The sequence below is a fragment of the Pelophylax lessonae genome (assembly GCF_965119305.1).
Source record: "Pelophylax lessonae genome assembly, chromosome: 3".
Taxonomy (NCBI): Eukaryota; Metazoa; Chordata; class Amphibia; order Anura; family Ranidae; genus Pelophylax; species Pelophylax lessonae.
The window spans coordinates 35,742,779-35,756,564 of record NC_138770.1 but is presented as its reverse complement, the minus strand read 5'-3'; the positions used below and the strand labels follow the sequence as shown (position 1 = coordinate 35,756,564).

Here is a 13,786-nt window from a genome sequence, read left to right as displayed (position 1 = left end):
CCAATCACAGAATGTATGCTATCCCTCTGCCAAGCAAATACGATTTCTTTCATAATCACACATGAATTAGAGGAAAGATGTCCCTAGAGGTATTAGGAATACCCTATAGGTGAGAAGAGTCAGAGCCCCAAAAGGAGACTTGGCCCCACCTCTCTGCCTTCTTGTAGACCTAAGGCCTGCCAACCTATACAGTGTGACTAAAAATAAAAAATAGAAACCATGCTGTGGTTAACAAATGTGGATATTAACAGGTGCTGGCAACTAAATAGCAAGACAAAACGATGTAACTGTATATAAGATGTATGTTGCCGAGCTAAAGCAGTGATAATGAATACGAAATAAACGAAAGTCCCAAAAGAAATTGAAAAAAATGTATGAATTTGTGAGTCCAAAGTGTGTGCCTTGGCGAAAAACATCACGGATGGAATTGAGTGAAAGTTGTGCTAATCCATTGCTGTAATCACCATGTGAACCATCACCAATAGGCAAAATGCAATCTTACCAGATTGGAATGACTCCACTACAGAGTTTACTTCGCCTGTTATAAACACTTAGGGGGCAATCCCGTATTCATCACTCGGATGCAGTATATCGGACTAACTCACTCTCCAAGGTGTATGTACTCAGTAAGGACCATATTTTGCAGACATCCACATGGAATCAAAACGAAGGAAACCACATAGTGTAAATCCGCTAAAATCTTTAATATACATACAAGGTACAGGTTCTACTCACATGGTAAACATTCATATGCGTATAAAAACACAATTTCCAGGCTGTACAGCAAAGATCCCAAGTTGGGGTGGTGTGACAGCATCACGTGCGTAGGCTAGGCCCAGCACGTTCGTCACCTATAATGTCATCTGGGGCATCAACGCCACATGATCCTGCATGCCTATTTATAGATACATTCAACAAAGGAAGATTACCCCATGCACGATTAGATAATAAGATAATGGTAAGTACTCATTGTGGTTAAAAATAGCCGAGTCCATGGGCCAAGCCTCCTTGTCGATTTAAGATGGCCACCAAAACTGGAATTGACGAAATTAAAATGGCTGCCCGACCGGAAGTGGAGACATCCAAGCCTCATTCTCATATACATTATACAGTGGGACTGATGCTAATACAGCGTCCTTGTTTAGCTGAGAGGGCATTTTGCACTGGTTACGCCAAGTAATCACCCAGCCAGCTCAACAGTGCCCGCTGCTGCCCCCATCAGGAATGAGTATGTATGTGTTGCCCCCAGAAACCTTTTTGGACCAGTTATTGTGTTTACCAGTAGAAGTCATCCAGGCTGCAACTCTGCATGTCTGGGAGGCGTGTCTGTGGGAAAAAACACTGCCAGCTACTTACAGAACTCTGAGACTCTCCATGAATACTCTGGGTGCATGGCTGTGTTGCCCGACATGAACACAGGCGCCACCTCACTCCTCCTGACGTCCCTGGCCATACTGCACATGTAAGCTATAAACTAATATAAACCCACGCTCTTTATATAACTGTGCAAATGAAAACAATATATATAAATAAGTGTATAATGCAGCTGCTGTTGCACTAGGTAAAAACCTAGGAAATGTATATAACCTTACTATTTAAACAGCGCTAGCTTAAAAACTACTACAAAAAGACACTGAAAATAAATTATTAAAAAATTAAACAATTGTGCACAATGGGATAAATGAACCACATCAATTTAAGGTAAATACAATGGATGTGATAAAGATGTCCAGTCATATAACTTGACCAATAAAGTGCAAGGTGCTCCAGTGCAGACGAAAAACATACTCAGTATCAGAATAAGGGCAGTAAAGTGACTCCAATCGGCCGCGGGCACCCTTAAATGGTGGTGGGCAGTCGTTATGTGGTTAATCACCTACTGCCCAGGGATTCGAACTCACAGCCTCTCACTTGCTAGCCTGTTATTCTAACAGCTATTCCGCCCGCGGCCGATTTGAATCACTTTACTGCCCTCATTCTGATACTGTTTGTGAGTATGTTTTTTTATTTGAAAAAATAAAACTTATAAAAACGTACTTCACTATATATATGGTCTTTTATCTTTGATATTGGGACCATGGAGGAACCTTGGACCTTATCTGAAAAAGAATACCTGGCACAACTTGGCATTACATAGAAGTCCTGGTGCAGTGTCTCATCCCAGTGGTTACAGGCTTTTTTGGTCCATTTTTCTGGTCAGTGGGGAACCTGGAGGGGTCACTATCACCTGGAGCACCTTTATTTTTTCGTCTACACTGGAGCACCTTGCACTTTATTGGTCAAGTTATATGACTGGACTTCTTTATCACATCCATTGTATTTACCTTAAATTTATGTGGTTCATTTATCACATTGTGCACAATTGTTTAATTTTTTAATTAATTTATTTTCAGTGTCTTTTTGTAGTAGTTTTTATGCTAGCGCTGTTTAAATAGTAAGGTTATATACTGCACATGTAAACACTCAGTTCAGTGTTCAGAGGTGGGGGGGATGAAGAAAAAATCCAGACACCTTCTAGTTGATGCCAAAAGACTCCTAGGCCACCCTGAGCAGCACTTTGTAGTGTTCTAGGGATATGCCTAACAATGCAAGAGTGTAGTTCCATCTAGTGTCCACAATGTGGTAATAGCACCGCAGTGGTTTATTATTGCCGCTAGATGATCATAGGAAATCACTATATGAAATCAATTATGTCCAATATTCATCATGGCTGGGCAAATGTGTGTCATATTTATTCAACTATCTTTTTAAAAACAGACCTCTAACTGCGTGCAAAAGCTTACACCATGGAATTTACTCAGTGAAAGATAATAACTCCATTTTTATTTTTCTACTGCTATCAATGGTCAACACAGTACAACACTTCATCCAGGTCTTTGGTGATCTCTGATCTCCTTATGAACTGTTTCTTACCAGTGTTGGGGGTAACTAGTTACAAAGTAACTGATTACAGTAACTACATTATTTTTTTTGGTAACTAAGTAAAGTAACTAGTTACAATACTAATATTGGTAACTACACTACTTTACTAGGCTATAGGAGGTAACTACACTACTTTACTAGGCTATAGGAGGTAACTACACTACTTTACTAGGTTATAGGAGGTAACTACACTACTTTACTAGGCTATAGGAGGTAACTACACTACTTTACTAGGCTATAGGAGGTAACTACACTACTTTACTAGGCTATAGGAGGTAACTACACTACTTTACTAGGCTATAGGAGGTAACTACACTACTTTACTAGGCTATAGGAACGCGCTTTCCTGCGTTACCCAAGCCGTGCGATACAATCGTTATTTCGAAGAATAGAGAGGGATGAAGTTTATGACTTTTTGTTGCACTTTATGTTTTATTCTGTTTTTTCAGGTTTTGTTCTCATGTTTCCCAAAGCCTGTGTTTATACATTAAACTCTATGCAGAAAGAGTGTCATGTATCTTCTTCTACACGGTCAATTAAGAAAGAGGACAGTAAAGTAATAAGTAGTGAAGTTACTTTTCAAATGCAGTAACTAGTAAAGTAATCTCGTTACAATTTACAGAAGTAATTAGTAACTAATTACATTTTTTGAGTAACTACCCCAACACTGTTTCTTACATGATGAAGATCAGCCATGGAGCATATCTGAGGTTATTAGAAGTCTTCTATAATCTAATCTAATATCTGGTTATTAACATACTAATATACAGTATGTGTAACTGTGTAGATGAAAAGAATTAGGTTGTTATATTTTACTGTAATTTGTTTTAGACTGGGAAAAGTAAAATATATATATCTATATATACACAGTATCTCACAAAACTGAGTACATCCCTCACATTTATGTAAATATTTTATTATATCTTTTCATGTGACAACACTGAAGAAATGACACTTTGCTACAATGTAATGTAGTGAGTGTACAGCTTGAATAATAGTGTAAATTTGTTGTCCCCTCAAAATAACTCAACACACGGCCATTAATGTCTAAACCGCTGGCAACAAAAGTGAGTACACCCCTAAGTGAAAATGTCCAAATTGGGCCCAGTTAGTCATTTTCCCTCCCCGGTGTCATGTGACTCGTTAGTGTTACAAGGACTCAGGTGTGAATGGGAAGCATGTGTGTTAAATTTGGTGTTATCGCTCTCACTCTCTCATACTGGTCACTGAAAGTTCAACATGGCACCCCATGGGAAAGAACTCTCTGAGGATCCGAAAAAAAGAATTGTTGCTCTACATAAAGATGGCCTAGGCTATAAGAAGATTGCCAAGACCCTGAAACTGAGCTTCAGCACAGTGGCCAAGACCATACAGTGGTTTACCAGGACAGGTTCCCCTCAAAACAGGCTTTGCCATGGTCCACCAAAGAAGTGGAGTGCACATGCTCAGCGTCATATCCAGTGGTTGTCTTTGGGAAATAGACATATGAGTGCTGCCAGCATTGCTGCAGAGGTTGAAGGGGTGGGGGGTCAGCCTGTCAGTGCTTAGAACATACGCTGCACACTGCATCAAATTGGTCTGCATGGCTGTCGTCCCAGAAAGAAGCCTCTTCTAAAGATGATGCAAAAGAAAGTCCGCAAACAGTTTGCTGAAGACAAGCAGACTAAGGACATGGATTACTGGAACCATGTCCTGTGGTCTGATGAGACCAAGATAAACTGTTTTGGTTCAGAAGTATAAAGCATGTGTGGTGGCAACAAGGGGAGGAGTACAAAGACAAGTGTGTCTTACCTACAGTCAAGCATGGTGGTGGGAGTATCATTGTCTGGGACTGCATGAGTGCTGCTGGCACTGGGGAGCTACAGTTCATTGAGGGAACCATGAATGCCAACATGTACTGTGACATACTAAAGCAGAGCATGAACCCCCTCCCTTTGGAGACTGGTCCGCAGGGCAATATTTCAACATGATAATGACCCCAAACACATCTCCAAGACAACCACTGCCTTGCTAAAGAAGCTGAGGGTATAGGTGATGGACTGGCCAAGCATGTCTCCTGACCTAAACCCTAATGAGCATCTGTGGGGCATCCTCAAACAGAAGGTGGAGGAGAGTAAGGTCTCTAACATCCACCAGTTCCGTGATGTCGTCATGGAAGGGGACTCCAGTGGCAACCTTTGAAGCTCTGATGAACTCCATGCCCAAGAGGGTTAAGGCAGTGCTGGAAAATAATTGTGGCCATACAAAACATTTACACTTTGGGCCCAATTTGGACATTGTCACTTAGAGGTGTACTCACTTTTGTTGCCAGCAGTTTAGACATTAATGGCTGTGTGTTGAGTTATTTTGAGGAGACAGCAAATTTACACTGTTATACAAGCTGTACACTCACTACTTTACATTGCAGCAAAGTATCATTCCCTTTAGTGTTGTTACATAAAAAGATAGAATAAAATATTTACAGAAATGTGAGAGGTGTACTTACTTTTTGTGAGATACTGTGTGTGTATGTATATATATATATATATATACACAATGGGCTTGTTTTGTCTATTTACAAGTGTTGAGTGAACTGACATATGGAACTCATTAGGCGTTTCACTCACCCCCTCCTGTCTTAGACTTTGAAGAGGAAGCTTTTCTCATTGAGAATTTAGGAGTTCATAAAGTATATGTTTTTTACACTGTAATATTTCTTGATTAAGATGTCAATATTGAAAAGGACTTACATTGAGTATACATTTGTTGGTATGTGGGCTTATGGAATACTTAAAGCGGTAGTATCCCGCTTTTTGACACTTTTACCTACAGGTAAGCCTATAATAAGGCTTACCTGTAGGTACAAATAATATCTCCCAAACCGGCACGGTTTAGGAGATATTTACAGTGCATGCAGCCGCTCGCGCGAGCGGCGCATGCGCTCTGAAGGTCCGGGGGACCTTCAATTAAGTTGCCGGGAGCTTGCCGGAAAAATCAGGGTTTACAACCGCTTTAATGTTTGTATAATAGTTTAAAGCAAGGATATAGAATAACTTTCATTCCCTTCCCCCTAAGCATACTGATCCTGCACATTCCACAGTAATTATACTCTAGGAATGGATCTGTTTTTCTAGACTGAAAAGGAGGACGTTTAGGACTAAAAGACACACACACAACATATGATTATACACACACAATTTTTATCTCAAAAACATAACTAGAATACACTCAGGGCATTAATACACCTTGTAATGGATATATTCCAAAAAATGGCCCTATGGGGCGGTCACCATGGACATAGAGAGATGTAGCGGTGCCATGTCCTAATTTTTGGAAACAAGAAGAAGACTAAACAGCATGGACTTTACTGGCACATAATCACAAATAAGCTATTAAGATAAAATCAAATATTTATTTAAGGTATCAATATTAAAAAGGTTATAGTTCATACACATAGATCACAAATAAAAAAAATCATACAAAATATGTGAACACACATGTGTAACCGCATTGACTAGATATACATTACTCAATATTCTAAAAGGTAAATCTGTAACTTTCCTTCACAATATCCACTGGCAAGTAGCAGCGATTATTCAGGAAGACGGATTTGGATTGGTAGAAGGTGGTGGTAATCAACTCCAATGCTTGACATCTGTTTAAGGCTCAGGCTCAACATGTTTTGCGCTTCCTCAGGGGCCTGTCATTGAGCACTAAACAATAACATCTGGAAAGTAACACAATAATTGGCATATGCGATTTAGCGTGCACATAGCAAAGAAAAAAATCATTGTTGAACAGTTCTTATTTTACATATCTTAGTATATACCCGTAAAGGTATGTAGAATTCTCAAAACATAAATACAAGTACAATACAGTAAATGTGCGGCAATATTCACCAGGAGGAAGGACAGCCCATAGCATGATCCTAGGAAATTGGAGGTGGGGACGCATCCATGGACACTAATATTCTAAGAAGAGATATTCAAAAAATAATAATAATAAAGATGCAATAGACTATTCTGAGTGTATCATTCCATATATAGTTATTTGATAATGACAATAAAAATAGCTTTCAAAAATGTAGTCCTTATCAAACTAAGTCCAGATATATATGTACTCTTTTTAATATCTATACTCTAAGGAGGAATTGGAAAAATAAGAATGGGTATGGGTTCCATAACTTTTAATATAAATAGTATCAGTCCAACAATATTCAAAATAGCCAGGATCCTACATGTTAAACAATAGGGTATAAGGGAATTACTTAAAATGTACCGTCATTGTTAAGATCAATGATATACCCTCATAAACCTGCTCCTCTATAAAACTGCAAGGATAGTAAGGCTTGCTATAAATCCAGACCTAACAGTAGGTTTAAATACTGGTACAACTATAAGAATAGAACTAAAGGAGTAAAGTTTTTTTTCAAATATCCAATCTATATAACAGTAGTAAAGGAACAATGACAATGCATGTTGAAAATCAACCCATGGGGTCATAACCCACCTGATGGTGAAAAAATATCTCCAACACATTCACTGGATATGTGTCCAAGTATATTGTCCAAGAGAGAGGATCCTAGTATTGTAAGACAGTCCTACGGGGGAAGAAACAGCCCCCAGCCCCCAGCACGTCAAGACTGGTGGCTCGGTTTAACCACTTGCCGACCAGTCACTGGGACTGTACTGCGGCAAAGTGGCTCGATTCCATCCAGCGACGTAGACCTACGTCGCTGGACTCCTCCCCTTGTAGGCGGCGCTCGCGCGCCGCCGGAGGCTCGCTCCCGCTGTTTTCAGTCACAGCGGGAGTTGGGCCAGGGGAGGAGCAGCGGCGATCGCCGCTGCTCTTCCCCCGATCGTCAGGGAATCGAGTTTGGAGATCCGCCCGCTTGCGTAAACAGAGCGGGCGGATCTCCTAAGTGACAAACAGTGACAGATTGCAGTGTTCAGCATAGCTGAACATGCGATCTGTCCCTTTGTCACTCAGTCACCTCCCCCCACACACGCTAGTAAGCACCAGGCATACATTAACCCCTCCCTCTCCAATAAAATTAACCCCTTCCCTGCCCGTGTCATTTTTACAGTAACAGTGCATATGTATAGCACTGATTACTGTAGAAATGTCACTGGTACCCCCAAAAGTGTCAAATATGTCAGTCAAGGGTCCGATCTGTCCGCCGCAATGTCGCAGTCCCGCAAAAAAAAAAAAAATCGCAGATCGCCGCCATTACTCGTTAAAAAAAAAAAACACCATAAATGACAGAAATCTTTCCCTTAGTTAGTAAACGCAATAACTTTTGCACAAACCAATCAAAATACGCTTATTGTGATTTTTTTTTACCAAACATAGGTAGCAGAAAACAAATTGGCCAAAAATTTAAAAAAAATTTTGATTTTTACTTTTTTTTGGGGGGGAATTTCATATAAAATTTTTTTAAAAATATTGTTATTTTTCAAAATAAACGCCTTTTTTTTGTTTATAGTGCAAAAAGTAAAAATCGCACAGGTGATCAAATACCACCAAAAGAAAGCTCTGTTTGTGGGAAAAAAAGGACGTAAATTTTGTTTGGGTACCGAGTCGCACGACCGGGCAATTGTCAGTTAAAGTCGCACAGTGCCGAAACGCAAAAAGTGGCCTGGACGTAAGACAGCAAATTCCTCCGGGGGTAAAGTGGTTAAATGCGACCCGACCAGGCGCGTCTCCGCCCACTGGGCATGACGCAGCCTGACCCGGCAGGTGTTGCATAGCAATGAAAGCCAGCATTCGCACATGTGCAGAGCGCATAACCCTTCATGCCTGCTCAGTACGGATGGCGGACACACCGCCGCGACTACTTGTAACACAGGGCCGGGTATAGATCACCCTCCCCCTGTATGACAAGAGCGATGTCCCCCTCCGAGAGGGCCAAAGCCTGGAAAGATAACGGCGCTACCAGCGGCACCTCCCATACAAGGATGTTCCATGTGCTTCCAACTTGAGGCAAAAAAGGCTGCATAATAAGCGTTGGCAAAAAACATACAATAAACAATCTAATAATTCATATCACTGGGATGACATCACAAATCCCAAAAAATACCAAATAATATAAACATACAAGGCTTATTTTTTTATTTATTGATGTCCTACTAGGGGACTTCCATCTCTAAGGTGTGAATTTTTTTTTAAGAAAAAGAAAAAAAAAATGTTTTTTTCGACAACAGGATATGTTGGTTTAGGGACAAATAAGACCAAATGATTAAATCATAGAACATGATCATATGGTAGGGGTCTATAGGAATGGTTTATATGTAATTAATTCATTGAGGCCTGGTATCGATGTAGCATTTAGCCTTTCAATCAAAAGTGTCTCACTCTGTAATATTTTTTTGTCCCAATTTCCACCTCTTGGATCCGGAAGAACTTTATCCAGGGCCAAGAATGAAACACAGGACTTGTCAAAACGATGGTAGAGGTCAAGATGACGACTCACGGGAGTGATCATCCTGCCACTGCATGAATAGTAGATGTGATCTTTAATACGTTGCCTAAATGCACGAATGGTCTTGCCGATGTAATATGCACCACAACGGCATACTATTAGATATACTACACCATGAGTATCACAATTCACGTGGAAACGTGGTTTAAAGAGTTTGCCATTTGGGAGGCGAAATTGGGTACCATGTGTAATCCAAGAACAGAACTCACATGAGCCACAACAATAGGCTCCCATGGGTTCTTGGCAGTGGTGTATTTTGGTTTTGTGCTGCCCTAGGCAAGACTAAAATTGGGCGCCCTTCCCCTTTTTATATAAATTTGCCCCACTCCTTCCTTTTTAACGGATGTGACTCCCTCCAAAATGTAAGGACTACAAGTCCCAGCATGAACCCCTGAGATCTCACGAGGGGGGGTGACAAGGGTTGGGAGAGAGAGGGGGGTGGGTGAGGGAGAGGGAGAGAGATGAGAGAGAAAGGGGGGGGGGGGTAAGGGATGGGATAGAGAGAGAGGGGGGGATGAGAGAGAGAGAGAAAGGGGGGTGAGAGAAAGAGAGGGGGGGTTGGAGAGAGAGAGAGGGGGGATGAGAGAGAGGGGGGATTAGACAGAGACGATGAGAGAGGGGGGATGAGAGAGAGAGAGGGGGGTGAGAGAGAGAGAGAGAGAGGGGATGAGAGAGAAGAGGGGTGAGAGAGATAGAGAAGAGTGGGGGTGAGAAAGAGAGGAAGGGGGTGAGAGAGAGAGGGGGGATGAGAGAGAGAGAAGAGGGGTGAGAGAGATAGAGAAGAGTGGGGGTGAGAAAGAGAGGAAGGGGGTGAGAGCGATGGCTCTAGCAACCAGTGGCCAATAGAGTCTCAGGTGGAGGGGGGCAGCTTTTTTGCTGCCCCCCTGCAACGTGCTGCCCTAGGCCTGGGCCTTGTTGGCCTAGGCCAAAATACAGCACTGGTTCTTGGTTAATGGCTTTATGAGGTTCATAAAGCAAAGAAGTAATTTGATCTCTCATCAATCTAGCTCGTCGATAGGCAATTTCTGGATAGTTCCTAATATATTTGGAAAGAATTGCGTCCTGTGTTAGTATATGCCAATGCTTGGCCAATACCTCTCTAAGTTCTTGATGTTGGGATGGGAATTTAGTGATCAATTTCACTGTCTGTAAATCATCTTTTTTTCTCTTAGGTGTATATAGCAGAGTGTTTCTATCTTTGTTTAGAGCTTTATTAAAAGCTTTTCATAGCAGGATTTTGCTGTACCCTGCATTCATGTGAATCCACATGCAGGCTCAGTGGGGAGGCAGACTGCTAGGAGGAGGTGGTGAAGCCCTCAGTAGGAGGCAGCTACCTGATGCCCATACACAGACCACATAACCTTAGTTCACCACCAGGGAATGCAATGGTGGAAGGCTTGCAAATGTGGGAAATGGTGGGCAGATGGGGAGTCAGGTGGGCGACCTTGACACCTGGGAAAACTGAAGGTCAGTTTTTCCACATTTTACCAGATCACCCCAGAATCCCTCACCCTGTATGGGTGAGAATTCTGTGCATTTTGCCTTCTCTAGAATACTCCCTGGAGCTATCTAACGTGCCTATGGTGGTCTGAATAGCAATACCAGGGACCAAGAAGGATATGTGGTGACTATGGTTTATTACAACATGCCCTGTATGACCCTATGAGATCCACAGGTCACATGATGTGCTGAGAGGCCATCTGCATGAGAGGCCTGTTGTGGTGTGTGTGATTGATGGGGAGAATTAGTGGCACATGTGGCTAATTTTATGGTTATTTGGGATATTGTACTTAACATTTATGTAAGCATAATTCTATACTGACCATTTTAATTGCCTAAAATTCTACCCTATGAAATTTGGTTCTCAGTTTTTTATAATATTTCTAAGGACAGAGTAAAATCTGACTTACATATTTGGATGAGGGAGGGATAAATCTGGAGGCCAATGTTCTGTATGACATCATGCGTGATATGACCCATTCATTCATAGCAGTCTGGCAGTGCTATTTATATTTGATTTTATTTCATGGAGGTATTGAGTGATTGGAGGACATATTTGCACCAGGACAATGGATGATCTGGATGCACTATTATAAGGGCACTCAATCTACTTGTTGGTGGATATATGACAGCTAGAGGCAATTATTATTAGATCATTTATCATTGGAGGATCATAGTGCTGGGAATATATATTTCTGTTCTATCTTCTCCACGGTGATAAGTTGATCCAGCTGCTGGGAGTTATTTGTGTAAATAATATTTTAGGAGAGTTGAGTGCTGAATATATAAATACACAATGGCTGGATTAACGATTGTAACATTTCTCCAAAAAAAAAAAGATAAAATTTAAATGGTTACAAAAGCTTACACCACAAAATGTACTCAACCAATGAAAGGTAATGACTCAATTTTTATTTTTCTACTGCCATCAATGGCCAACACGGGACAACACTTCATTCATGTCTTTGGTGATCTCTGATCTCCTTATGAAGTGTTTCTTACATGATGAAGATCAGCTATGGAGTATATCTGAGGTGTATATCAGGGTGTGCTTCTTCCCCACTAGTCCACCAACATTCATATAGAAGACATTTCCTGCACTCAAGGCATTAATACACCTCGAGGGTTGTGTGGGATTCCTAATGTACAGGAAGACAGGACTTCAGTGAGGAAGAATTCCCTCACTCAGGACAGGAAAGTGGCTTCTCCCCCTTGTGAGATCTCTGATGTCTGTAAAGATCGGACTTCTGTGAAAAACATTTCCCACACTGAGGACAGGAATATGGCTTCTCCCCTGTGTGAGATCTCTGATGTCTGTAAAGATTGGAGGTTTGTGAAAAGCATTTTCCACACTCAGGACAAGAAAGTGGCTTCTCCTTTGTGTGAGCTCTCCGATGTCTGTAAAGATGGGACTTCTGTGAAAAACATTTCCCACACTCAGGACAGGAATATGGCTTCTCCCCTGTGTGAGATCTCTGATGTCTATAAAGATGGGACTTCACTGAAAAACATTTCCCGCACTCAGGACAGGAATACGGCTTCTCCCCTGTGTGAGACCTCTGATGTGTGTAAAGATTGGACTTGTCTGAAAAACATTTCCCACACTCAGGACAGGAATATGGTTTCTCACCCATGTGCAATCTCAGATGTATGGAAAGACTGGATTTCCTTGAAAACCTTTTTCTGCACTCAGAACAGGAAAATTGCTTCTCCCCCGTGTGAGATCGCTGATGCTTGTAAAGACTGGACTTCTCTGAAAAACAGTTTCCGCACTCAGAACAGGAATACGGCTTCTCACCTGTGTGAGATCTCTGATGTTTGTAAAGAATGGACTTCTGAGAAAAACATTTCCCGCACTCAGGACAGGAATATGGTTTTTCCCCTGTGTGAAATCTTATATGAACATTAAGACTGGATTTTGAATTGAAACACTTCCCGCACTCAAAACAGGAAAATGGCTTCTCCCCCGTGTGAGATCTCTGATGGACTATAAGATGCGAATTCTTTGAAAAACATTTCCCACACTCAGGACAGGAATATGGTTTTTCCCCTGTGTGAGATCGTTTATGCACATCAAGTTTGGATTTAGAAGGGAAACACTTTCCGCACTCAGTACAGGAAAACCTCTTATCTGTTGGAAGGAAGGCACTGCCCCTCACAGTCTGAGGTTCCTCAGGATAAGAGGAATACGATGGTCCGGCACTGTCCCTCACAGTCTGAGGTTCCTCAGGATAAGAGGAATACGATGGTCCATCTACACTGTGTGGTCCCAGATGGACATTTGAGGTAGCCGGGTTTTCTCCTGGACTATACTGTGTGATGTCCTCATCTTCTACTTTACAGTCTGGAGACAAAGTGAGACAATCCTCTGAGGTTTTCCTCATCTCCCGTCCATCTACTAAAATAGAGATAAAAAGATTATTACTAGACATGAGCACATTGGTTCCCCTAAACCAGGACTCCGCCCACATCAGACAGCTTTGTCTCTGAGGATCTTACAATTCCACCCTCAAGGTAACTAGTAAATGGGTCCTCTGATATCCTACCAGTTCATTTCTTTATTCATGGACCTTAGTCAGAGAGTGAGGAAACAACAAGAACTGTATTTTATAGAAGTGACAGTGATGAAGGGATTATAGGACGAGTGTCCCCACCCCCTCTGTCACTCATTGCCACCTTCCCAACACAAGAAGTCCCGCACTTCCTTATTTAGTCTATGATTTAGTCTTGGATAATAATAAGGAAAAAAAGTGCGCGAACCAATATGAACGTGTAAAAGCAGCACTGTGATAAAAGTGATAATGTGGAACAAGATGTAACTGAAAATTACAAAGGTGTGCTAATACTCAACAATTAAACAATATAATTGTCCATAAAGTGAAAAAAGCTCCAATCCCAGAAGCC

General features: G+C 41.4%; 3 protein-coding genes across 3 annotated transcripts in view; 1 reads left to right on the top strand and 2 right to left on the bottom strand.

The window, feature by feature from the left end:
• LOC309550686 (uncharacterized protein) overlaps positions 1 to 13,786 on the bottom strand; it is an 801,473-nt gene that overhangs the window by 407,456 nt on the left and 380,231 nt on the right. The gene's annotated exons all lie outside the window — the stretch shown is intronic.
• The window catches only part of LOC309550702 (uncharacterized protein), a 975,511-nt gene that overhangs the window by 750,442 nt on the left and 211,283 nt on the right, over positions 1 to 13,786 (top strand). The window lies entirely within an intron of this gene.
• The window catches only part of LOC309549969 (uncharacterized protein), a gene marked incomplete at its 5' end in the record, with an annotated part of 44,814 nt that continues 42,899 nt past the window's right edge, over positions 11,872 to 13,786 (bottom strand). Inside the window, one exon of the mRNA XM_082250445.1 lies at positions 11,872 to 13,074. Within this exon, the coding sequence (XP_082106571.1) occupies positions 12,064 to 13,074 (1,011 nt within the window). The 3' untranslated portion in view covers positions 11,872 to 12,063. The remainder of the gene's footprint in view (positions 13,075 to 13,786) is intronic.